This window comes from Lycorma delicatula, chromosome 10 (genome assembly GCF_047948215.1).
Source record: "Lycorma delicatula isolate Av1 chromosome 10, ASM4794821v1, whole genome shotgun sequence".
Taxonomy (NCBI): domain Eukaryota; kingdom Metazoa; phylum Arthropoda; class Insecta; order Hemiptera; family Fulgoridae; genus Lycorma; species Lycorma delicatula.
Genome location: NC_134464.1, coordinates 19014025 through 19041778, shown reverse-complemented (window position 1 = coordinate 19041778; position 27754 = coordinate 19014025). Strand labels below are relative to the sequence as shown.

Sequence of the window (27754 nt, the reverse complement as noted above, 5' to 3'; positions counted from 1 at the left end):
GTATTTATCTCTTAATAATGTATCCAAATAGTTCTAAATAGTAGCAAAACAATATAAAAAAAAGCAAATAAAACGAAACAAGTTAAATATTTGGTTATACTTTGGGTTATTTGACCATTAATTAACCAGAGAAGTAAAATACGTCCATCGTATATCAAATTTAACAGTACGTGTTGCGTAATTAAAGAATAATGGAAGGCGCGCGCGCTCACACACACACACAATGTTTTATTAACTTACTCGTATGTATTGTTAAACCAGTCAGTGACGTTGCATCTGAATTAACGTTCTTTTTGTATAGTAAAGAATTCTGGGTTCGATTTCCGGTTACGTTATCTTACATTATTATCAAAATTCATAACATGAAAAATTAAAAATCATAACCTAAATAAAATTGGGTGAATAGTAACTGACGTTTGTCGGCCTCCGTGGCGCGAGTGATAGTGTCTTAGCCTTTTGTCCGGAGGTCCCGGGTTCGAATCCCGGTTAGGCATGGCATTTTTACACGCTACAAAATTATCATTTCATCTCATCTTGTGAAGCAAATACATAACGGATGGCCCGAGGAAAGGAACAAATATAATATATACTTTGTATGTTGTCAATACGATTAAAATAAATTAAAAAAAAAAAAGAAATGGTTATAAATATTCGTTTTATTTATTGAGAGATAATTTTACAAATTATACTGCGCTATCGTAGACAAAACTGCTCGCCGACGCGCTGTCTACTACTCCAGTTGCTATGAGACGTACAACTGTTTCAAGGTTAAACTACACAACTGCCGTCTCGAACGCGCGGCTGCATAAAGCACGTTTAACAATAATAATAATTTACAAATGTTTAATACTGTCTAAAGTAAAGCCATTCGGTTTATTTCTTTTTCACACCCTCCGAGAATTTTATTCTACTTTTTATTTTTTTATCATTTTTATTTATTTATTTTATATTTTAAATACACGTATAAGCACCATGGATGTAAATTGGTGTCAAAGCCGATAATATCAAACCTCATCTCTCCAGTATATAAGTTTTTTTTTTGTTTTTTTAATGGTTTTATAAATAAATTTAAATGTATGGAGACCAAATTGATTCTAAACTAAGTATTTTATAAATATTAAAAATGCGATTGTTTTGAAATGTGATTATGTTATGATAGTCGAACCCAGGATCTTCAACTTAAGCTTTTTTTAATAATGATACTCTGATATATATATTACTAATTGAACTCAACCGGAAATCGCACACAAGACCGTTCAGCATATCTCTCGATTTTTTTTAAATATTGTTTTTTAACATTAATGCGTAGTATTTTTAATAAAACTGTTCTGAAGGAATATCAAGTCTATTCTTTAACGTTACTTAATATTTATTTTTACATTTAGTATGTGATTTTGTGCTGAAACCTAGAATCGAAATCGCGACTTTCAACTTGTCAGTCTTTTTTTAATAGGTAATATCAAAATAAGTATTTTTAAAACCAAGAATCGAACCCACTTACTTCCAATTACACCAATCTTTTTTCTTTCCTTTTTTAGGTTTTTTAATTAACTTAATTATAGACAAAACCTACATTAGAAAAATTGAACTCTGTGAGAATCAAATTGAGTCTAAATTTACGTACTTATTTTTTTTTTTATAAGGATTATGCGTGCAATTTATAATATAATCTTCAATTTATGGTTATTTTTTTAATGCGTAAAACTGATACAGATATTACACATATGGAGTGTTGTCCAAGCTGTAACCGAAGCCTAAAGATTAAATATAAAATTAATACAAAAAATTTAATCTTCTTTAAAAATAATTCCTAAATTCTTTTTTGAACAGAGGAAGGTTAAGAAGTGTAACGATAATAACTGAAAAATATATAACACTTCAACTCGACGAGTACAAAACCTGGCTTACTCGCAGAAATGAATTTACTATTTTAATTCAATAATTTATTATATTAGGTTGGAGGTTGTGTGTGGAAGTATGGTATTGACATTTTGAAGTGAATTAAAATTTCAAGCCTGACCGGTATACGAAACCGGGATCTTTCGGATGAAAGGGAAGATATTACTACTCCACCTCGGCGATTGGCGAGGTGATTAGTTGATACGTGATGAAGTATTAATTACATTAATTAATTACATTAGGATAACGTTTATCCGTTTTGTAAAGTAATATATAAACAAACATAATATTAAATAATAACAGATCTATTTTTTCCAACTTTATTTACAATACGACCTCGTATTATCCTACACGTGTATTTTAACGAGCGAGAAATATGAGGTAGATGATATTAGTGAGATACTTTAAAAAAAGCCAAATTCTTACCCAGAATCAAACCCGAGACCAGCAGATTTAGAAGCTAACTATATGGACTGATAGGCCAGTTTTTAATATGATAGAATGTTGTAAACTAATTTATATAAAATGAAATAAAGCAATAAGGATAAAAAAAAAAATCTGAAAATTCGTAATTAATTCGATTACATTTAAGGTTCTAGTAAATAAAAGTATCAGACGGCCAGATAAATACAAAATATTGCGTCGAAACGGAAATGAAGTTCAGTCGTACAAATGACACCTTCACTTCTTTCACCGCAGCGAAGGCTGTATATCTACAGAAGCTGTAGTTCTATTCGTAATGAATATCCGAGTATCACTATTAAAAACAGCTTAAGTGGAAGATCCTGGGTTCGACTTTCATAACATGATCACATTTCAAAACACAATTGCATTTGTAATATTTATAAAATACTTCGTTTAGAATCAATTTGGTCTCCAAACAGTTAAATTTATTTAAACCTACTTAAAAAAAAAAACATATTGAAGAACCAAGGTTCGATATTATCGGCTTCGGCCCATCTTACATCCATGCTGCTTATACGTGTATTTAAAATATAAAATAAATAAAAATTAATTAAAAACAAAAATAAATAAATAAATAAAAAGTCGGGGTATGAGAAAGAAATGAATCGAACGGTTTATTTTATTCAGCGTTATAAACTCGTAAATAATTATTATAGTTAAAATGTGCTTTACGCAGTGGTGTAAGGGACGGCATTATAGTTTAACCTTGAACTCAGTTTAACCTTGTACGTGTCATTAGAAGGCGGGAATTGTAGACAGCGCGTCGGCGAGCAGCTCTGTCTATGATTTAAAAAGTTATCTCACACTAAATTAAACGAATATTTACAACTAGTTTTTTTTTTTTTAATTAATTTATTTTACTCGTATTGACAACATACAAAGTATACATTTTTTTTTCATTTACTCAGGGCATCCGTTATGTATTGCTTCACAGGATGAGATCAAATGGCAATTTTGTAGCGTGTGAAAATGACATGCCTAACCGGGATTCGAACCCGGGACCTCCGGATAAAAGGCCGAGACACGATCACTACGGAGGCCGACAAACGTCAGTTACTATCACGCATTTTTATAAATACGAGTAAGTGTTACATAAAAATATTGTGTGTGCGCGCGTGCGCACGCGCGCCCTCCATTATTCCTTAATTACACAACAGACTCAAAACTTAACAAAATACTTGTTGTACATCACAGTTCCATTCTTTGAAAAAATCAGGTTAAATGGCATCATAGTATCTGTCAATCACGAAATGTTAGATTTGTGTTCATATACAATCTCCCTATTAAGAATAGTATATACTGTATATTAAAAGAAGCGAACGGTTGTCAATTTTGAAGTAATTTTCAGTTTCAGTAAACTTATCTGTTAATAAATAATACATTAATTTATTTATCTATTTACTTGTATACACACGTGCGCACGCAAAATTTTATTATATATATATATATATAATTTTTTTTCTCACTCGAAGTCTGTTTTAGCAAAACCTTTGTAATATAAATATAAAGACTGATAAAATTTTCTCATTTTTTTTATAAACTTCCTTAAAATTTTATTGGTAGCTCTGCTCTTTTCCTACTGAAAAATTAAAATTCTCTACAATTAAGAAAAATATATATTAATGAAAAAGTAAAGGCTTTACCATCATGAAGTGGAAAAAATTATTTTTATTCTCTCTCTCTCTCTCTACATATATATATATATATATATATATATAACATGTGTGTGTGTGTGATGGTGTGTGGGTATATGGAGAGAGAGAGAGAGAGGTATACGTAGATATAGCTAAAAATTGTAAATGATACATGTACATTAATATAAATCATTTTTAATGAGTCTGATTAGGATTCGGATCTGATATCTTTGGATTAATAACCCAAGGTCTGCAACTACACACAAAAACCTTTATCTGGACAAAAATTATTTTTTTAAAATGCCAAACTTCAGACATCGTATTAACCAAAATTTCATCATTTCGTTTAATTGTTTTTGTTGCCAATCATTTAATCGCTATATCGTTTTATATAATTTTTCCGCTCTTAATTAGTGTACACGTTCTCTATTTTTCAAATTTTCTCTCTATATTCATCATCCCTCTTAATATTTTTATTCTTTCCTTGTCTTAACGTTTTCTTCCTCTTCATATTTACCATCTCTCAATATTTTTTTTTTTTTTATTGTTTATTTGGTTTTAACATTTTCTTCCTCTTTATATCTTTCATCTTCTCCTAATTTTTCTTATTCTTACCGTATTCTAAACATTTTCTTCCCCTTCATATTCATTTTCTTCCTCTTTTTTTGAAATATATTTCTTCATGTTATCTTTCTTTTTCCTGTATGATTATTTCTTTTTTATTTTTGATTATTCAGCAAATAATCCAATAATAAAATATGAATAATTTACACAGCTAGGTCGAAATTAACATTTGTAACCGGTATACAGGAGTTCACTAAACGGAATAGTTTAATTATTATTAACTTTTGTTTATACGACACAACAGAAATCTAAAACTTTTATTAATCAGCAACTCACGAAGATACGAATAATACTGATCTAGTAATACGAATAATAAAAGGAATTTTACTCTGTTCTATTATTTCATGTAAGATTGTTGAATTAATAATTGTATAAATATTTTATGTGAATAAAAATGAATATTTCAGCAATTGTGTAACACTTTATTAATAAATTAGAGGATCGTACTCACTTTCAAATGAAATAAGTTTATATGAAGTGCAGCAAAAAATATGTATATGTAATTTAATATGCGTACAAGGAAGTCATGTGGTGTCCACATCAGATTTTTTAAATTTATTATTAATTTTGCACAAATTATATTATATATGCGCGCGCATATACAATTGTGTAATTATTACTCTATTTGTTTAAAGATCAAATCAGGGATTAAAAAGATATATATTAATTTTTTTAGATGTAACATTGCCTCCACAGAGGTTACAGAGGTAGCTTCTTACCTGCCAGACTAAAAGTTTCGAATTCGCTACCCGGTTAGGATCTGGAAAATTTTGTAACAACGCAGTCCCTTATGACTTTAATAGTCATCAGTTGAAAAAGGTAAATAACAGAGCCACCCACATTTTTTATGATATAGATTATAGAAACCAGGAATGGTACGTAAGGAGGTAATGATTAGTATTATATCTAAATTTCAAAGTTATATCTAGTCGACCTCCATATTTTACGGTTAAGCCCGTCTACAATATTCAAATAAATGTATGTTGTACGCGCGTACATACACTCACAGATCTATTTATTAATACACTTTATTATAGATGTAAAGCCTAATTTAATTTTATTTAGATCTTTTAAAATATATTTCGTTGTTTTTAAATAATACTTGGCTCTCAATGAATGAAACAATTTAATCCAAAAATTATATTGAAAGTCATTAAGTGACATGGAATTAAATTTTGTTGGATCTCGGATTTTTTTGGTTTTTTTAATCTATTTTGTCACCTCCGTAATAACAACAGAATGATATACTGAGGGTTTTGGGTTCGATTCTTGGCTTGGACGCTAGCTCATATGTTAAATGCTTATTTGGATATTGTCAATTAAAAAACGTTAATCATAGTCTGAAGAGTTTTACTCAGCTTGGAGAAAGGTCGCAGCTTTGTAGCATAATATGGTTACGCGAGTATCATTTTAGAATGTTCATAACGTTAAGAGACTGTAGTTGATTGTTAGTTGCCGCACAGAATTACTTGCGTAATGCTTCTGTTTCAGATCGCTTATATTCATATAAATACTAGATACGGAATCGATTTATTCCTCACACAGTTAAATTTTACTTACGTAAGAATCATCTTTAAATAAGTTGATAATAACAATTTTTAAAAAGAACCAATTGGATACGCTGGAAGTCTGGGGCTCGTTTCTCAGTTTAGACGTAATCTTATAAATCTACAGGTTAACCAGCCTCATTGTCGGCCTCCGTGGCGCGAGTGGTAGCGTCTCCGCCTTTCATCTAGAGGTCCCGGGTTCGAATCCCGGTCAGGCATGCCGTTTTCACACACGCTACAAATCATTCGTTTCATCCTCTAAAGAAATACCTGACGGTAGTCCCGGAGGTAACAAAAAAATAAAAAGGTTAATCAGATTAAAAAAACTGAAGATACTGTTGGAACCCAAAAAGGAGACAAACAAGACATCACTTCTGCTACTTTTTACTGAAGCTGTTTTAGATTCCAGTGTAAAAACTGTTTTCATATTCAATCACTGTTTTCAAATCGATAACACTGTGAGACTGAGAAAGGGAAAATAAATGGGAAAAGAAAAAATTAAGTGGCTCTCCCGAATCTGATAGGTTTAGAATAGTTGATATAAAACTAATAATGGTTTTTTTAAGAAAGGCTGTACAATCTTTGTTTCTTTCTTTGTAGTCAAATCAGCCATCTCTTTTTTAAATGCATATACATTTCCATAATTTTTTTTTTTGTCTTCAGTCATTTGACTGGTTTGATGCAGCTCTCCAAGATTCCCTATCTAGTGCTAGTCGTTTCATTTCAGTATACCCTCTACATCCTACATCCCTAACAATTTGTTTTACATATTCCAAACGCGGCCTGCCTACACAATTTTTTTCTTCTACCTGTCCTTCCAATATTAAAGCGACTATTCCAGAATGCCTTAGTATGTGGCCTATAAGTCTGTCTCTTCTTTTAACTATATTTTTCCAAATGCTTCTTTCTTCATCTATTTGCCGCAATACCTCTTCATATGTCACTTTATCCACCCGTCTGATTTTTAACATTCTCCTATAGCACCGCATTTCAAAAGCTTCTAATCTTTTCTTCTCAGATACTCCGATCGTCCAAGTTTCACTTCCATATAAAGCGACACTCCAAACATACACTTTCAAAAATCTTTTCCTGACATTTAAATTAATTTTTGATGTAAACAAATTATATTTCTTACTGAAGGCTCGTTTAGTTTGTGCTATTCAGCATTTTATATGGCTCCTGCTTCGTCCATCTTTAGTAATTCTACTTCCCAAATAACAAAATTCTTCTACCTCCATAATCTTTTCTCCTTCCATTTTCATATTCAGTAGTCCATTTTTGTTATTTCTACTACATTTCATTAATTTTGTTTTGTTCTTGTTTATTTTCATGCGATAGTTCTTGCGTAGGACTTCATCTATGCCGTTCATTGTTTCTTCTAAATCCTGTTTACTCTCGGCTAGAATTACTATATCATCAGCAAATCGTAGCATCTTTATCTTTTCACCTTGTACTGTTACTCCGAATCTAAATTGTTCTTTAACATTATTAACTGCTAGTTCCATGTAAAGATTAAAAAGTAACGGAGATAGGGAACATCCTTGACGGACTCCATTTCTTATTACGGCTTCTTTCTTATGTTTTTCAATTATTACTGTTGCTGTTTAGTTCCTGTAATTGTTAGCAATTATTCTTCTATCTCTGTATTTGAACCCTAATTTTTTTAAAATGCTGAACATTTTATTCCAGTCTACGTTATCGAATGCCTTTTCTAGGTCTATAAACGCCAAGTATGTCGGTTTGTTTTTCTTTAATCTTCCTTCTACTATTAATCTGAGGCCTAAAATTGCTTCCCTTGTTCCTATACTTTTCCTGAAACCGAATTGGTCTTCTCCTAACACTTCTTCCACTCTCCTCTCAATTCTTCTGTATAGAATTCTAGTTAAGATTTTTGATGCATGACTAGCTTCTAGTCTTCTAATCTTTTCTTCTCAGGTACTGCGATCGTCCAAGTTTCACTTCCATATAAAGCGACACTCCAAACATATACTTTCAAAAATCTTTTCCTGACATTTAAATTAATTTTTGATGTAAACAAATTATATTTCTGACAGAAGGCTCGTTTCGCCTGTGCTATTCCACATTTTATATCCCCTATTTTAGAACCTTTTCCTCCCTGCTGTGTCTCGCTCAACAGAGGGGGACCAGCAACTTCTGTAGATACTATTTGATGGACTCAACTGAAATTTTTGTAGTGTAGATGCGCATCAGTTGAGCATTCAATGTGCTAGCTTTAGTCATTGATTTGGCTAGTTATTCACTCAATTGCCGCGTAAAATCACGTTTTTTTGCAATATCATTTTATTATTTTCACATTAATGCCGCGAGTGAACTTATGTATTGCATGTTGAACACGGCCATCGGCCATCTTTAACATCGACGTTTAATGGTATATCTTATTAGCATTTAGTCCATAGTATCAACGCCAGTTTTATATTTGTTGTAGTAACTGATGAAATCGGGTTTCTTTTTGAAATCGTTACTCGGCCATATTCGAATACATGGTTGTTATAAAAATTGCAGCTTTATTTTTCTTTGGGACGTAAGAGCATATAGTCAGTATGTCGTGAAAACCAAAAACAGTCTGGTATTGCTTTCTCGGAGCCATGATACTAGGTATATAAATTTTATTGTGCCATGAATGGTGAGATTCTACGATAGAAAGTGCTTGGCAAGGAGCAAAGTTATGAAAAAATTGTCCATGTAGATGTTTTCCCCACTACCTCGGTACGCGGACGCAAATTCATTTACCATTCTCTCCCTGATCTTTTGCTCTGTTGTTATTCGCTTTGCCAGTGTAAATTATGCCGTGCAAAGGATATGCGTTTTTCAGCATCGCAAATCCATCAAATTTTGATTCCATATACATGGCTTCGAAGGCATGTATTTGGTAAATCCTGTGCGACCTCAAAAATGCTATAGCTGCTCATAAATCTATAAATTCTCCATAGGCTTATACATCTGAGATAAATTTGCATTGAGCATTGTTCACAGATCACAAATTGGAGCTGCCTTGTCTTCTTTTTTGCGGTGACTGCGAATATTACTGTCATCAAATGTTATTAATTAATCTTAACTGGTTTATGCTGTCTTTTGTGTTTCTACAGCAATTTTATTTTCCTAGAATTATTCAGATACTCAATAACGATGTTGACATATCAAAATAAACAAAAAGGAAACGCTGCTTTCTTATTAATGAAATATCCAAAACTGGAATATAACAGTAAGTGGGTGTGAAACGTCAGTAAAGTTGGATATGAACATACGGGTGTAGGAGGGAGGGTACAGAATTAATGGAGCAAGAAGGGATTTGAATTTCTCTCTACTAGATGATATTTTTAGTTTTCTGAAAGTAAAATCCATTTTGTGAAAGAAAATTGAATATTGGTGTATATCTGTATGTATTTTTACACTGTCCAAAAAGGAGGTAATGTATTTAGGATGTATGTCGGTTTGTTCCACGGTAGCAGCTCAACAGTTGAGCCGGTTTAGACGTATGAACCAAAGTTGGAATCCTTATTTTACCGGGAGTGTCATTGTCTATATATATATATATATTTTTGAAAAAAAAGGCAGTTTTTTTACAGTCATGTTATTTAATATTTTAGATTCTGCAAGTTTATCTTTGCAATAGATTTATGACATTATAAGTATACCGCTTAGAAGTCAAGCAGTTTTACAACTACTGTCTCCTTTCAAATTTACCTTGTGGTTTAAAGGGAGGTAGTACACAAAATTTAGTAGTTTATTTTGATTTTCCTTTTTTCCTCCTAATTCAAGTATAATTTTACAGGTAAGACCCAGATTACACCCTTAGTATCACAGTTGGTGAATTTTTGTTCCTCCGAAAGATTATCTTGCACGTATTTTAGTATTATCTCTGAATAATTTATAATACTTTTATAATTTTTAATACTGGCTTTCAGATGGGTATTTTATGTTAAACAATTTTTTTTTCTAGCCTCATTGCTAGAATTATTATTGCAGTTTCAAGTGAGCACTGGGTGTGAATGTCTGTAAGTAGTTTGAGGTGATCGTTCGTTTGTTATTTTTTTGTTGTTGTTAACTACAAAAAGATCTCGAGAAACCAAATATATAGTTTAAAAACTCGTTCAGGAAGTGATGAAAAAAGCACGTGTTAATGTAGAAGGAAGTGCTTGTTTTAAAGTTCAGGTGACATTTGTAGGTTATGTCAAATTTCAAGCAAGGTAGTGTTATGTACCACACTTAATCGTATTAATATGTCTATAAATTTAGCTTAGTTTTTTGGATATTACTGTAGTTGCATATGGTAATAGTTTACCTACAAAGCAAAAGCATGTCCATAGATAATAGTACCAAATCAGCAATTGTAGTTAGAAACACATTAAAATAAAAAACGTTTTTTTTTACACACATCCAGTTATCTTCCTCACTCACACACACACACACACACTCACACGTAACATCTAAATTTAAAATTCACTACTCTTTCATTTAGACTAAATCACCATTGAATACAGTGCTTCCATCCAATCAATTGTAAAGTAGAAAAAACACTCTTTTAAGTTAAAATTTAAATTAAGATTCTGGTACTTCTTACACCATCCAGCAGCTAGTTAAACAGCTTAAGTGTAGAAAAAGAAAGGTTTTTGGAACAATGTACAATAAGGCCTTGGAACTGTAACATTTTGTGTAAAAGTCTGCTTAGTTATATAATAGCTTTCATCCTTAGCGATCACCACCTAGACATTACCACTTCATTTTTAAAAGGTTAGAAGACCTTATAAACAAACGGATCTAATGCAAAATACAGATATTTGCTGAAAAAAGGGAAAGATTGTTTTCCTACTCGCACCACACATTACCTGTACAATAGCTTTTGCAAAATTATAATCAGTTGAAGATAGCCAATAAGTTTATCCCTCAGCAATGCAATCCATAGTTTAATTTTGAATGAAAGAGCAAAATAGATTTGATGAACATTACTGAACACTTTTTAATCCATGTAAACAAATATCTCTTCAAAAATCTGTACAAATGTATGTAAATTCCTTGATCATTTTCCATCGCCCATCAAACCTAAGTATTTAATAGAATTCACCCAAGAAATAACTGAAAAGTGACATTGTAGTTGAATACAAGCATAATTATTTAATAGAATTCACCCAAGACATAACTGAAAAGTGACATTGTAGTTGAATACAAGCATAATTAACAGTGTGATATATTAATGGAGTTAATAACCTGGAAGTAGATGATAAAGAAAAAAATGAGATATTTGATTTTTAAAGCATTCCAGATCAGTTTGCAACCTATCAATATTCTTAGACAAATGTACTAGAGTAACATCTGCAAAATATATATATATAGCTTTTTCTTACCATAAAATTTAAGTGAAATAGCTCATTTTAATTAGAATAGGTCCTTAATAACCACTACCTGGGAATTATACAATTCACCTTAAGGTTATTGCTTACACAATCTCCCACAATTATGCACTTACTTCTGTCTTCCAGATAATACGCAAACCATTGTAAAGCTAAGCCTCTAATTTCAGTGCTATACCTTTAAATAAATGTAAATTTGATGACCAACTGTACCAAATGCTCACTCCCCTGTAACTCAAATTGACATGATTAAAAAAATTATTTTTGGATAACTAACCAACTTTTTTTAATTGCTTTTAATAGCAATTTAAAAAACTGAAAGTAGTAAAATGGACTGATAGTTGCCAACCACATCTAAAGATCCTGATTTATGAACTGGAATAATTTCTGCCGATTTCAGGGTGGAAGGAAATTTACCCATAGCAAGACTATTATTGTATATAGTAGATAAGATAGGGATTTCTTGAACAGAAATTCCAACACGAGCAGAAGAGATCTTATTAATACCTGGACATTTACCTGGTTTTAGAGACTATATATACATATAGCTAGCTTATAATATTTAATAGGATTTAAAAGATGGATTTAAGTGAAATGGGAGAATTAAAGTGATCATGATAATTCTGCATTGTTCTATCATTCTCATTACCAGCACTACTGATAACTTCATTAAGTAATTCAACAAAATATTTATTAAAAAAATATTAATTTCACCTTCATCAAAATCATTACCATTTATACATATTTTTGATAGTTTATTTGCAATTTAGACATAACAGTCTAAATATAGACTTACATATGTATGAGAGATTATACATCTCTTTAGCAAGGTTTATTTTTTTATTTTGCAAGTTATATCTTTCTCGGTTTTCCAGATATTAAAATTTTCTTAAATTAAATATTTAACCAAGATTTTCCTTCCATTTTCATATTCAGCTGACTCTGACTTTCTTACTTTCTTCATCCAACTTTTATATCTTCTAACACTTATTTTAACTTTTTCTATTATCCTATATGTGTCACTTTTTCATCAGTCGACAATCAATATTATATTTTTTAAAATTCATTATTATCTTAACAGCCGTGGGTTTTGTGTGGCATAGTGGTAGTATCTACCTTTTGTCTGGAGTTTCCAGATACAAGTCTTGGTCAGGCATGCCAGTTTTCACATGCTACAAAATTCATTACATCGATCATAGTGAAGATCTTATTAGGCCTGGACCTGGTACCTGTTTTTGCTAATCATATAAAAGACGATTGCTGTATCACGTTGTTTTTTTGAAAAAGTAATGTATTGAAAATATAATTTAGTTGCAATAACCTTAGTCCAGAGAACATAATTGTTTAAAGTAACAGTAAAAATGCTTAACTGGTATTGATACTTTGTTTTTTAAATGTGCTTCTGTTGTAAAATGACTCATTCCAGTTAACAGAATAAATTTATCCAGTAAACTGTTTGATTCTATGGTCAGATTTGTTTGTAATATCATTTAAAATTATCCTGTTAAAGAGTAAATGATTCACTTACTGATTTTTTTTTATACTAGAGTCCTTTTTACAATAGCAAGTATAAGAGGTAGAAAAAAACAACTCTAAAAGCTCTACAATTAGAGACTAGCCTATGTATATTTCTAAATTTTGCTAAATAGCCCAAAATTGATAAATATACGATCTTCCCTATTACCAGACGTTGAAGCTCATTGAATTTTTATATTGATTTGTTCTGTTAATAATTGGAAAGAAATATCTTTATATCTTCTTAAATTTTGAATTTTTCAATCACTCTTTGTGAATGATTTAAATAATGTAAAAGAGACTAAACATTCTCAAAGAAAAAATATGTCTGTTATTATGCTATCATATGCAAATGAGAGTATTTTCTGTATTTGTCAAAACTTAAAAGATTCGCAGGCAAATGGACATATCTAACAGTATGAAATCAACAGTTAATACAAAAAATCAAACAAAAACAAATCCTTAGTTAATACAAACTAATTTCTCCTCTACCACAATCAAAATGTTTACCTGGTGGCCTGATTTGCAATTTAAAAAATGAGCGCAGACTCACTAGACTGAGAGAAAGGTATGTTTTCAACTAACAAAATCAAATTTTTTTTAAACATAAGTTCATAGATTTCTGCCTTACAGAAGTAATCTGTATTACTATTGGAAAGCAGAAATTTGCTATAGTTTGTTTTTGTAGAATACAATTAACTGTGAAGTATTACAAGTTTTACATTTATTTACAGTATATTTAATTATTACCATATACCATAGAACTTGCAATTATAATATTATGCATTGTATACATTTTATATTCAAATTTAACTACAGCTGAAATAAAAAAATCTGATGTGGATACCACATGACTTCCTTGTACGCCTATTAAATTACATATACACATTTTTAAAAGTATGTAAAATTTTATTTCACTAATAACTAATGATTTTTTCATATTTTTTTTTAATTTTTATTATTGAATTATTATTTATTGTATTTTCTTTACAATCACAGGTAATAATTATTAATAAAACAATATATTTAATTTTTAAAAAAAATTTTTTAAAAGAAAATGAAGTAGAATTCAAACCTATGTGCCTTCTTCCCATTATAAGGCTAAAATATTTCATTAATTAAAACTTAATTGGCTATAACTCTGGAACCAAGGAAAATAAGTACCACCTATGGTATATCGTTGAAAAGCTTTCAATGAGGGCTTATTACTACAGTTGAACGAAAAAGTCCAAAATCCAATTTTTTTTTTATTTGGGGCTTTTTTGGTTGTCAATTGCAATCAATCAAAAGTGTACAACTAGATATAGCAACAGCCCTAATTCAAAAAATTTAATATTCTACGGCTAATCGTTTTCGAGTTACGCGAGATACGCACGTACAGACGTCACGACGAAACTGGTCAAAATGGATTCAGGGATGGTGCTAATTGATATTCCCGTTGAAATCTAGGAACCGATCACAATACTTCCTTTACTTGGTACAAGGAAGTAAAAATAAATCCACCGGGTTGGTTAGGTGGTGAACTCGTCATTTCAAATCAGCTGATGCGAAGTCGAGAGTTGTAAGGTTCAAATCCTAGTAAAGGCAGTTACTTTTTTTACGGATTTGAACACTAGATTGTGGATTGCGATGTTCTTTGGTGGTTGGGTTTCAACTAACAATACATGTCAGGGATGGTCAATCTGCTACTGTACAACACTACAACTTCATTTACGCTTATATATATCATCCTGCGAATTAATTCCTTATGGTGATTCAGGAGGCTAAATAGAAAAAGAAAGAAAGGTAAACCGACAGCTGTCAACTGAACCAGAATGGTTGAATGTTGACCGTTACAGTGATGTGCCATTCTGTTTATTTTTGTTTGTGAAAATTCTACCAGGAAAAAATATATGTACGCTAGTCACATTTATACAGTTTACTTGTTGCAGATCACTCTCAAGATAGTCGTTAATTTAACACCAATAACAAATTACAATACTAAATTACCAATAAGAATTACCATATGAGAAATTACCAATAATTTCTCATTTACAAAGACTTCTTTCTGATTATCTTGACAAGGGACATATATTCACAGACCAGTTTTATAGCTCACCAGCTGTTTTTGATTTTTAATGGTAGTGACATACTAAAGCTGGAAGTCCTATCGGAAAGAACTGCCAAAAATAAAGTTAGTAAACAAATAAATTAAAAGTATGTTTACATGATAAGAAATCATCTTCTGTGTGTCAAATGGAAAGACACAAGAGATGTATTATCCTTATCTTCAGTTCATAGAATAACTGAAAGTGAAGTACATCTGTGCTCTTTTGGGATGTTAACACATGTTAATTTTTTATTTAAAAAACAAAAAAAAACATGATATAATTATTAATTATAATAAAAATAAAACGGGTGTATAGAAATGACCAGATTATTTCATATTAACCATTCAAATGTAAGCAAATGAAATAGTGGAGAAAATTATTTTTCCATTTATTTATGATGTCTATTGCCAATGCCTTTATTTTATAGTTGGAATCACAACCATTACCCTTGAGTCATAATTGTCATTTAGAAAAATGTATTATATTCATTGGAATGGCTTTAAGATAAAAGGCAGGAGTTATTGCACAGGAATCCACATAAACAGCAGTAAAAACAAAGACTTACAGGTCATCACTTCACTTAGAATATACCCCAAAAGAAAAGAAAGCGCACTTTGCAAAGGTGTGTAAACTCTGGTCTGAATAAACAAGGGCAGCCTTAGGGAACGCTAGAAGAAAGGAAACTACTTGGTGGTGTTCTGAGTGAGCAACAGCGTTGTGTACACTTGACTGTTTCAAAATTTACTACAATAAAGCTAATTATGTTTATTGAAGTAGTATCACAATTCTTTATTTTGTTCATGTTTATATATTTTTAGAACATCATAATTTTTTAAGTAGCTAAAATAAGTATTTCAATAATATATTAAAATACACTGCATTTTGTTCTCTTTCTAAACATGTTCACATCATTCACCTATTGCAAGTACCAAATTCAAACAGAATATTTTTAGAACACTTAAAAAGCCCCAGGATACAGGGATCTTTCATTTTCTGTTTAGCCTCTGGAACCACCATAAGATATTACTTAAAAGGATGATATGTATGAATGTGAATGAAGTGTAGTCTTGTACAGTCTCAGGTCAACTGTTCCTGAGATGTATGGTTAATTGAAACCCAAAACCACCAAAGAACACCGGGATACCCGATCTAGTATTCAAATCTGTAATAAAAGTAACTGCATTTACTAGGATTTGAACCTTAAAATTCTCAACTTTGAAATCAGCTGATTTACAATGACGAGTTAACCACTTGGCCAGTCCAGTGGGCTAGGATACAGGGACCAGCCCAACCCCCATAGGGGAAGACACCCCCCTTGGGACGATTCCGGTCGCCACACCAACCCCTCCTTGTGATGCTAAAATGGACTGTAAGAGGTCGTCTTTTGAACCTTTAACTGATTATATCTTCTGCGTGTAAACTTACATTTGTAATATAAGTATGTGTTAATAAATATTAACATATGTTAATATTTATACTGTGAGATAAACAATTACAATACAATACATTGAAATACATAGCAAGTATATTATTATATTATATTATATTTAGATTTTCACACATGTTATAAAGTAAAATATAGCAAGAGATGTTTTAAATCTTTAAGGACAAAGAGCAGTGATACTTTGCAGTTTTACTTTGGCAAGTACAACTAGTCTCTCTAGCTTCTTGACACATTCAAAAATAATATTAATTAAATGTTGTTTAAATTTAAGTAATTATTACTTAATAAAACTTAATAATATTACTTAAGTATAAGTAATATAAGACTTAATAAAACATTATTTATTATTTTTTAATAAAGAACATTTCTTTGATATTTTTGCTTTATTAGAAATGACATAGAGGTTATGTTATGTATGTGTAATACAAAAAAACATCTGATAATTGAACACCTGGCCTTGACTGTACATATTCTCTTTTTGGGGTACATAATTTTTTCTTTGGAGTCCTCAATTGTTTGCTGTTTATTGATGTACTCTTTCAAAGGGTAATTGTAACCACCTATCCTTTGATATGTTAATTTTAGCTATAATGAAGACCCGTTATCTCAGATTGTAAATTTAAGATGAATTAATGTTACAGGTTTAAATTTTTTTTTAGATACTAAGTAGATAGCTGCATCTAGAATTATAAACCACTAAACTAATGTAATAATAAACTTTTTCTATTTTTCAGGAATTATTTTTTTCTTAATGGATATTTGTTCATGTATTTTCATAATTCTAGGTGTATTGAAAGATGAACAGGGAATGACAAAAAAGTTATCTTCAGTAGTTAAAAGTATAGAATTAGAAAACTGGATTTAAAAATTAAACAGGTTAAGCTTTGATCTTCTAGCTTTAGCTTTTTATTTCTGTCTTTTCGACTTTTTTTACACAACTGTTTTTCCACCTTGGTTAACTTGTTTACTTGTCAATTGTCAATCTTTGTTAAATTTTTGTGATATTAAGAACCGGATTGATAACAAGAAGCTGCAGAACTTTACAGTAGCAATGTATCCATTTTTAAATCATTGAATCATGCAGTCAGAAGTAAATGTAGTCAGATGACTCAGAAAATATTGAAAAATAAACACTAGAAATTACAAAAAAATTATTTAACTTATCATTAATTTTAGGCCATAAAAAGTTTGGAATCATCTCACCAACTCCATTGGTGGAGTTTTGTTTATTGGAATTTCATTTTATTTTGGAATTTTTTTTATTGTGAATTCTGGTAAGAAGAAAATACCGTATTTTTTTTTTTTGAAAACTCGTACTGTTAAGTTTCTATGCGTGTTCAAGCATGTCCATTTCCATAATTCAATGTGCTATAATATAATATTTTTACAATAAACTAAGAAAGGGAAGATTCACAGTGAAGAAATACATAGTGTACGTGGAAGAAATAAAAAAAAATACCTCAGACAGCACATGAACAAAAAATTAAAATTGAAAAAAATCATTGTTGACATTATTTTTCCTGAAGTTAGTGATGAATAGAAGTAATTAAATTGATTTGCATTTATTGTATTGTAAGTAATACAACTGATGGATAATCCTTGTTTATATTTATAAATGTTCAATAATTGCTAAAAATTATGGTGATAGATTCTTTAAAATTAATATTCACCTTTAAAAACCAGACAACTGAACTATTTTTAATTCTTTGGCTTATGAAAAAAAAACCCTTATTATTCTTAACAATACCAAAAAAAATAGTATCAAAAATAGGAGAATGTCAGTCTTGAGGATTGTAAAGTGTTACATTGAAAAGTATCTGAATTAGAAATAATTAATAAAAAATAAATTTGATTTGAGGCATTCAGGATTACTGTATCAGAGGACCACAAATTCAAACATGTAATAGAGGATACAGAGTGGAATGAGGTTATACGACAAAATATACAGTAATGAAGTGCTTCAAATCAAAGAACAATCAAATTTCTTATCAAAACAAACAAATATGTTTGTATCTTTATTGCTATGCATATGTATTGTATTTTTAAAACATTAATGTAACATTCACTGCATATAGAAAAATAAAGGTTTGTTGATAAAATTGTTTGTGTTTGTTTTTAATTACATTTTGTTATACATTTTTATGAAAATTTGTATAATACTCGCTCCTACACCTAATAAAAAACTTATAAAATGATTTTATATTAGTTAACTTATATTAAGTTATGATAAATGTGTATTTATAAATTTTGAGAACTTTTTAAAGATAAAAAGATGAGAGGCTCCCATTGTTTATTTGTTTCAGTATATTAACTAGTGTTTTTTTTACTGTTTTTGATCAAAGGACATTAGTGTTTAATGTCATTTGTCATTGTCATTAAGTAGTTGGAAAATACTGCCTCTTAATTTTATTTTGTTTTCATGTTTGATTTTTGAAAGCAATTTTGAATTGCTGACTACAGAAAAAGTTGAAATCCAAAGAAATGAAACATTTTTATTTATAACCCAATGAGAGTCTGTAAAGTCTTGTACAGATTCAGGTCGACCAAATCTCAGAACCTTAGACTTAGAGTTAATAATAGACAACCCATTGAGCTTGAAATATAATTTATCAAAAGTTTTTTTATGCTATATTTAGTTTTTGTCAGTAGTGACCAGATTAAGCCATCAGTTAAGATATATATCTGCAAAGTACTTTTGAATCTGTATATGGCTGCAATAATTTAATATAAATTTTTAGCTCTAAACCAGTTATTTAGATTTTTGCTTTTAATAAGTGTAATGAGCTTGATGAGCTTATACCAAGGTTTAAATCATACCAAGGTACATTTTGATGTACATTAAATTTTCATTGAATGATAAACTATGAGGGGAATAATTGTGAGTAGGAAATGGTGGAGGAGAGAAATACACCTCACATTGTAAAAAAAAAAAGGAAAAAACCCTATGAGTAATAGGAATACTATCAAAGTAATTAATAATACAGCTAGTTATGACTGATCAAACCCACCGGGTTGGTCTAGTGATGAAACGCTAGACTAGATTTGACTTCCAAATCAGCTGATTTGGAAGTCAAGAGTTCCAACGTTCAAGTCCTAGTAAAGCCAGCTATTTTTACACGGACTTGAATACTAGATCGTGAATACCGGTGTTCTTTGGTGGTTGGGTTTCAATTAACCACACATCTCAGGAATGGTCGAACTGAGATTGTACAAGACTACACTTCATTCACACTCATACATATCATCCTCATTCATCCTCTGAAGTATTATCTAAACGGTAGTTACCGGAGGCTAAACTGGAAAAAAAAGCTATGACTGATCATCAGCTGATTTGGAAGCAGAAAGTTCCAGTGTTAGTCGTAGTAAAGTCAATTATTTTTACATGAATTTGAATACTAGATCGTAGATACCAGTATTCTTTGGTGGTTGGGTTTCAATTAAGCATACCTCAGTAACAGTTGAACTAAGACAGTACAAGATTACACTTCATTTGCACTCTTGTAATGAATGCAAATATCTTAGTTCATCCTCTGAAGTATTATCTCAACTGTAATTACCAGAGGCTAAACAGGAAAAAGAAAAGAAAGAAATCTAAGATTGATGTAAATCTAAGATGTAGTTATTCACTTCCAGAAAATTTTTTAAGTTTATAAAGCAGTTTAACATGTAATATATCTAATTACCGTTAACATAAGTGTCCTTGTAACTGAGAAAAATCTGTAACCAGTAAGTGCTAGATCATCTGTAGTTACTTGTGTTAAAAATCTTTGTACCTGAAAATAGGATAACAATATATATGAACTAATTAAAATTTTACAATAAAAGTAAAAAATGAAATACAAACACAACAAAATATAATGGGAAATTGTTAATTTCAATAGATAATTTAAATGTGAAAATTTTGTCAAATTATGACTGCAAACAAATTAACCTGAACACAAGATGTTTTTCTTTTTTGCATTATAACACAGCTGGATCACATGCAATCTCTACACCCTGAGTTGTCAGGAGGTTGTTTATTTTACAGTAGATATATATATGTATTAAAAAAATTTGTTGGAATAAGTCATACGTTTTTTTGTAGTTTTAATACTAATATTTATACCACAAAAAAAACAAACATCCAACCTCAAGAAAATATTTCAAAATTATTTTTCTTTGAGCTTCCATTTTTGACTATAATATGAATATTATTTTAAAACAGTTCCCAGGTTCAAAGAGCAAATTTAATAAAAAAAACATACATTGTCAAACAATTTTTCACAGGATTGCTTGCTGTGGACTTAAAAATGTTGGGTGGTGGGGTTGGTGTGTATGTGTTGTGGGGTTGGTGTGTGTAGTGTGTGTGGTTGGTGTGGTATTTGACATTGAGTATGTTATTCATGATGTTATTTTTGATGAGTCTATAAATAAACGACAAAGAAGCTTAAAGGCAGTATTGTTGCATAACTCGAATAAGTTTTCTTCTATGCCGGTAGCACATGCTGTAGGAATGAAAGAACATGAAAAATTTTAAAAGTTATTAGGTATGATAGATCAATCACGGCGAATCATTGCTGACCTGAAAGTGATAAGGCTTCTTTCTTGGTCTTGAGAATGGCTTTACAAAATATGTGTTTCTTGTGTTTGTGGGGTAGTCGGGCTACAGATAAAACACTATACAGTAAAGACTAGCCAAAAAAAATCAGACCCAGAAAAGAAATGTTGTCAATATTCCCCTTGTCAAAGTAGATCATATTATTTTATCACCTCTAGACATAAAATTAGGCCTGATGAAGTATTTTGTAAAAGCATTAGCTGAGTTATCAAGGCAGATTGGATGAATCTATGATGAGTGACTACTATTGAATGATTAAAAGACTTCATTGAACACAAAAGGAAAATAAGAAAAAAATAAATAAATATATAGATGTTTGTCTGCAAAATAAAGGTAGAATCTTAATTGTAATTATTTTTGTATTCTACTATTTAAGAAGTTGGTACTTACGTATTAACGCCACCGCAGCTACAGCTTTATTTAAAAACGAAGTAGTCAATCGGATTTCGGTGAAAAATGGGCCCATATAGAGTTTAACATAGATTCAAAACGGTCTCTTTATTAATTTTAATAAATGGTTATTTATATTTATTTATTTTATAAATATAATTTAACCAAACTTAACCTACGCTTGCTTCGCTCGCTAATCTTGACTAATTAACAGGAGTGTTTTGATTGATTATTTAAATAATAAATAATTGCAATAATTACTGAATTTATTAAATAAATACTCAACAATTACCGGTGTTAATTAGTCAAGGTTAGCGAGTGTAGGTTAAGTTTGGTTAAATTATATTTATAAAATAAATAAATATAAATAACAATTTATTAAAATTAATAAAGAGAATGTTCATTTTCCACCGAAATCCGACTGACTACTTTGTTTTTAAATAAAGCTGTAGCTGTGGTGGCATTAATACATAAGTACCAAGAAGTTTCTTAATATTTTCAAGGGTCGTAACTAAAAATCTTAGGGTGATGAAGAAAAGCTGATTTCATTTTAAGATTCAGCATAAAAATTCAGCCTAATTTACTTCTTTTATTTTAGTTACAAAATTTAACGTCTACAAGACGTTAAATTTCACTATTTTCTTGTAAAATAATTTATTTTTACTTGAGTTACGTCAGTCAGTAGATAATGTAATGGAATCATCTACTGAATCCAGAAATGACAAAAAAGGAAAAAATTTTTTTTGCTTTCACCCCTTTATTTTCTTTGAATAAGACTACACTGTCAGAAGTGTTTAATAATATCTGAGAATTAAGAGTGTAATTTTATGAAGTATGGGAGCCACAAGGTCTATATCTCTCTACCTCTTTGTCCAACTGTTGCTAAAATTAAATACAACAATATTCCATTTTCAGAAATCATTGTGGCAAATTTCATTCAGATCAATCCAATCAGGTCTGGAGAAGTTCAATTAATAAAAACAACGTAACATAAGAATTTTTCATTTCTAAAATTGTGTTTTTTTGTTGAAGGGTATCATTTTGAGCTGATTAGTAGTTTACCTTGTGCAATATGCTATAGTGTGCAAGTCAATTGGGACAAAATAAAAAAACTAGTTTTTATTCATTTTATGCCTTTATATGCACTGGATGTCCTTCTTTAGGAGAAATGACCTCTTGAAGGTGTTTTGGCATAGACTCCACTAGATTTGTGAACTTATTCTTGACTTCATCATTGTGGAACCACATTTTTATAGTATTAGATCATGTGTTTTTTGTCATATAGTCCATCTTACCTCTTAACATCTCTTCTAAATATTCCAGTGGGATTTAAGTCTGGTGAATTTCAAGGCCAATCAAGCACATTAATTTGATTTTCCAGCATGAAAGTCTTGACCGATTTTGAATTATGACAGGATCCAAATCATGTTGAAATGTCCTGTCAAAAGTTTGCATGAATGGAGCAATTCTATGTCATAATAGTTCTATGTATTTAGTTGAATTCATCATACCTTGAACAGGAAGTAAGCTTCCAATGTCGTTTGTTGTGAAAAAACCTCAAAACATCTGTTTCAAAGAGTGTTTTACAATTTGTTGGACATGCTCATATCTCAAAGGTTCACTTGCCACCTTGTCTCACGATATATGCTTTGTAACCCTGCACAAATGAGTTTTATCACTAAAAATTACCTTGTTCCAGTAATCAGAAGTCCATGATTTATATTTTGGGCCCACGCTAAACATTTTTTCTTCATTTTAGGAATTAAAATTGTTTTTTCGTGGTCTTCTTGCCTTCCAGCCGGCTTTCAGCAGCTTATGACATACAGTTGAACTATTAATATCAAAACCAGTTGCCAATAAATCCCTTTTAAGGTGTGAGCTTGTTTTCCTTGGATTAATTTTACTATTTCTTATTAGAATTTTATCAGTTCTTGGAATAGTTTTCCATTTGCACCCACATTTTTCCTCTCATTTTTTTTTTGGAGACAATGATCTAGATTCTTTGAATGTTATAAGAATTCTTGATAAATTTGGTTTTCCTATACCTACTGCAGAAGTGATACCTCTCACTATCATAGAAATTTGATCTTAAAGAGCAATAATTTTTGCACGCTTCCTCAGAGTAATATCAGTTTTTAAACACACAAAAGACTTAAACTGAATCTTCCACTTTAAAACCAGTCAAGCTGCTTTCTTATTGAGGTAGTCACACTACCTCAAGGCAGATAAAACCAGTTTAAGGTGGTTTTAGATATAACTGACAATTATATAACAATTAAGAGAAAAAAATAGCTTATCCCAATTAATTTATACAGTATAGTACTTTAAAGCTGCCATGCAGTGTAACTATACAGCTAGTAACGTAAAAATTATACTTTAGTATATAGAAAAACATACATACTTCAATACAGTAACATTCTGAAGGTACAGAAAATAATACAGATACTGGTTTCTTGCTTTCGTCATAAATAGTAGCAGCAAAAAGTGATACAGCACATGTTCTTGTTACCAGATAGCTGAATGAATATACAAAATAAATCATCTCCATTATATTTTGCATCGGTCTGTAAAAAAGTTAAAAAATATAACATTTTTCTTTTTGTAATGCAATATAATTAATTATCAATTTTGGTAAAATATGGAATGTGATCTAAGAAAATTAATATTAAAAAAATAAAAATAATGAAGATAAGAGATAAGCAAATGAATGTATATATATATATATATATATATATATATATCTTGTTAAGTAGGCTTAACAAGTAAAACAGTACATATATTTAGCAAACGTATTTACAGAGATTGCATTCATGGTCTGTACAAAATATTTCAGGTCTGAGGCTAAAAATAAACAAAACAATTGGGAAAAAATTTATTCATTAATATTTTATTTCTATTTTACATAGCCTCTATTCAATGTGTATCATCATAAACCTTAGAGAAGTAATCTTTTAGAATTGCCTGTTTGATTCTTGTTACACTTTCTTCTGTGGCATCTATCAGCTTCCCATTCTTGGGCACCTGCACTTTAGGAAATAAAAACTAGTCTGCAGGGCTATAGCTATCTAGTGTGAAGGACAGTCCAGCACTGTCTCACGTGTTGTTCAGCTAGTTATTTTACCATCATGGTTATGTGAGCTTGTTCATTGTCATAAAGCAGCTACTAATTCTTGGTTTTATGAAAATGTGACCCCATTCTCATAATTTTATTCCACAAATTCAGTTCAATAAACATTTCAGTGAATTCCAATATCTAAATGGTGTTACTGAGGAAGACAAGTTGAATAAAACTGTCTGATTAATTGATATTATTAGATATAAGTTCACATGACAAAAGTGGCTAAACACTTCTGATAATAAAGAGAACATAGGTCAAGAGAACTTTGATCCACAATCAATAACCAGTGCTAAAATATATATATATATATATATATATATATATATATATATATATCTTGTTAAGTAGGCTTAACAAGTAAAACAGTACATATATTTAGCAAACGTATTTACAGAGATTGCATTCATGGTCTGTACAAAATATTTCAGGTCTGAGGCTAAAAATAAACAAAACAATTGGGAAAAAATTTATTCATTAATATTTTATTTCTATTTTACATAGCCTCTATTCAATGTGTATCATCATAAACCTTAGAGAAGTAATCTTTTAGAATTGCCTGTTTGATTCTTGTTACACTTTCTTCTGTGGCATCTATCAGCTTCCCATTCTTGGGCACCTGCACTTTAGGAAATAAAAACTAGTCTGCAGGGCTATAGCTATCTAGTGTGAAGGACAGTCCAGCACTGTCTCACGTGTTGTTCAGCTAGTTATTTTACCATCATGGTTATGTGAGCTTGTTCATTGTCATAAAGCAGCTACTAATTCTTGGTTTTATGAAAATGTGACCCCATTCTCATAATTTTATTCCACAAATTCAGTTCAATAAACATTTCAGTGAATTCCAATATCTAAATGGTGTTACTGAGGAAGACAAGTTGAATAAAACTGTCTGATTAATTGATATTATTAGATATAAGTTCACATGACAAAAGTGGCTAAACACTTCTGATAATAAAGAGAACATAGGTCAAGAGAACTTTGATCCACAATCAATAACCAGTGCTAAAATATATATATATATATATATATATATATATATATATATATATATATACCCTTCTGCTATTTAGTTTTAACCAACCTAACTGAACATAATATGGAAAAATATGATTCTTTGTTCAGATCAAAAATAAATTGAACTGAGGAATTGAATGCTCTTTACAGCTTACTGTTCTATTCAGCTAAGATGTAGTTAGAGCTGTGGAAGCACCTATGAGTCGTTATTCTTTAGTGTACATATGCATAAATATGAAATATAAACAATACAAAAAAGGGGCGAAGAAAAACTACAGACATTCTTAATAGGGAGAAGACTGAAAGAATAATATATTGAGAAAAAATCAAAAATTGAAAAAGTAAGGAAATGAAGTGTAATGAGAATTGATATTTAATCAAAACAATTAAGGATAGAAAAACTTGGTAGAACATGTGATGAAAGGAGAATGGTTCATTAAAACAGAGATAGAAGGATCAATAAAAGGTGTGAAAATAGAGAATGGAAAAGAGTAAAAGTGATAGATGATATAAAAGGAAACAAAGAGGATGAAGATGGACATATAGTAAGAACACACTGTATCAGAGCAGAATTGTTATCTTCATTTGAAGATAACAATGAAACAACATAAAAAACAAAAATAAATTTCTAATAACATACTTTAGACTGTTAAGTAATTGAAGACATATAAAATATAAATTATTTGCAAAAGAAAGTAAGACAATCGGAGAAAGTTTGGTGTCAAGAAGTTTAGTAAGACAAGATAATCTGTTGTACGATTCTCTAGTTTGTCTCCAAAACCAGCTTGGTATTACCTGTAAAAAAAAAAATATGTATATATATATATATATATATATATATATATAATAAAGTAAATTTAAAAAAAAGGATGTACAGAAAAGAAGATTTGAGCAAAATTAATAAACATACAATAGAGAATTGGCGAATTATGATAAGAAATTTTAACCCTGAATTGGTTTATTGTTATCCATTGACTGCTTTCAAATTTTCATACTTTAGTAAGCATCAAACCATATTCTTACACCAAAAAAGGACATGTAAATATAAAAAATGAAACTATCATAAATGAATTGCAATAAGTTCTGCCATTGGTAATTTTTATTAACAATGTAATTTTCATAGTTCGTTCATATATTGGGTTTATTTTACTTTGATTACAAATTACATGAATTTTAACAGGGAACGAAAAAAACAGATAAAACACCACACTATCACTGGAAAATTAACTCAAAACCAGCTGATCAAGAAGCAAGTATACTCAACTACTGCACCACAGCTGGCTGTAAAATTATGAATTTAACACTTTAGTGTGTTAGTCTGTATATATGTAGAGATTGAAAACTTTTGTTAAGTTTTACTAGCCAGCTTGTTTAGCCAGAACTTGGACCATCAGCACCCAGGTGAACCGTGGAGCCAACTCAGGAGTGCCACAGGCCTACCCTAGGGCTATAGAGCTCGCTTCGCCTGCAATTCTCATCTACCCAGAGGGCTCCCCCCCCCACTAGTTTAGTTCTCCATACTGTTCGTTATCCTCATGATTGTGAGAATAATACTGATAAATAACAATTAAACTATTCAGGCTTTATAGAAACCTGAAAAAGAAACTAAATTACAAAAGACATATAGTAGCTACAGTAACTAAAGTAATACACCTTTGATGAAGAAGAATTCATAACTTATTTCTTTGCCATGGAGGCAGAAATATAATAATGCAGTAAAAGGATTAATCTATTTTTTTCTTTAATGAATATTTTTAATTTACAACTTCACCCTCTTTGAGGTGGAAGAATTAATGAATATTTTTAATATTTTAACCTTCTAGGGAGCTAGGGCTGGGGCTTAACCTAACATGGTATAATATTAATGCATCCTGAAAATTTGAAGGCAATTGATCGGTTGTTACTTCAAAAAGTTTTGAGATCAAATATATTTAAAAACCACAGTTATGCCAAGAAATACGGATAAAAATTTGTTTGTGATTGATCGGTTTCTTGTTTTATCTCAAGTTTTGTCTCAAGTTTTTTTGTTTATCTCAAATAAACAAAAA

The 27754-nt window shown here is 30.3% G+C and overlaps 2 protein-coding genes across 7 annotated transcripts in view; one reads left to right on the top strand and one right to left on the bottom strand.

Moving 5' to 3' along the window:
* Nucleotides 1-18850, top strand: part of LOC142331463 (vacuolar protein sorting-associated protein 11 homolog) — a 38581-nt gene extending 19731 nt beyond the window's left edge. Inside the window, exon 3 of one of the 4 annotated variants that reach the window (XM_075377394.1) lies at nt 17322-18850. In XM_075377394.1, coding sequence (XP_075233509.1) covers nt 17322-17388 — 67 coding nt within the window. In that variant the 3' untranslated portion in view covers nt 17389-18850. Of the gene's footprint in view, nt 1-3272; nt 3407-17321 lie in introns of those variants that run through there. The other 3 variants (XM_075377391.1, XM_075377393.1, XM_075377392.1) reach the window with 3 other exon arrangements.
* The window catches only part of LOC142331462 (uncharacterized), an 89029-nt gene that overhangs the window by 40836 nt on the left and 20439 nt on the right, over nt 1-27754 (bottom strand). For all 3 annotated transcript variants that reach the window (XM_075377389.1, XM_075377388.1, XM_075377390.1), the window contains exons 5-6: nt 23976-24138; nt 20271-20360 (exon numbers count right to left, since the gene is read on the bottom strand). In XM_075377389.1, the coding sequence (XP_075233504.1) occupies nt 20271-20360; nt 23976-24138 (253 nt within the window). The remainder of the gene's footprint in view (nt 1-20270; nt 20361-23975; nt 24139-27754) is intronic.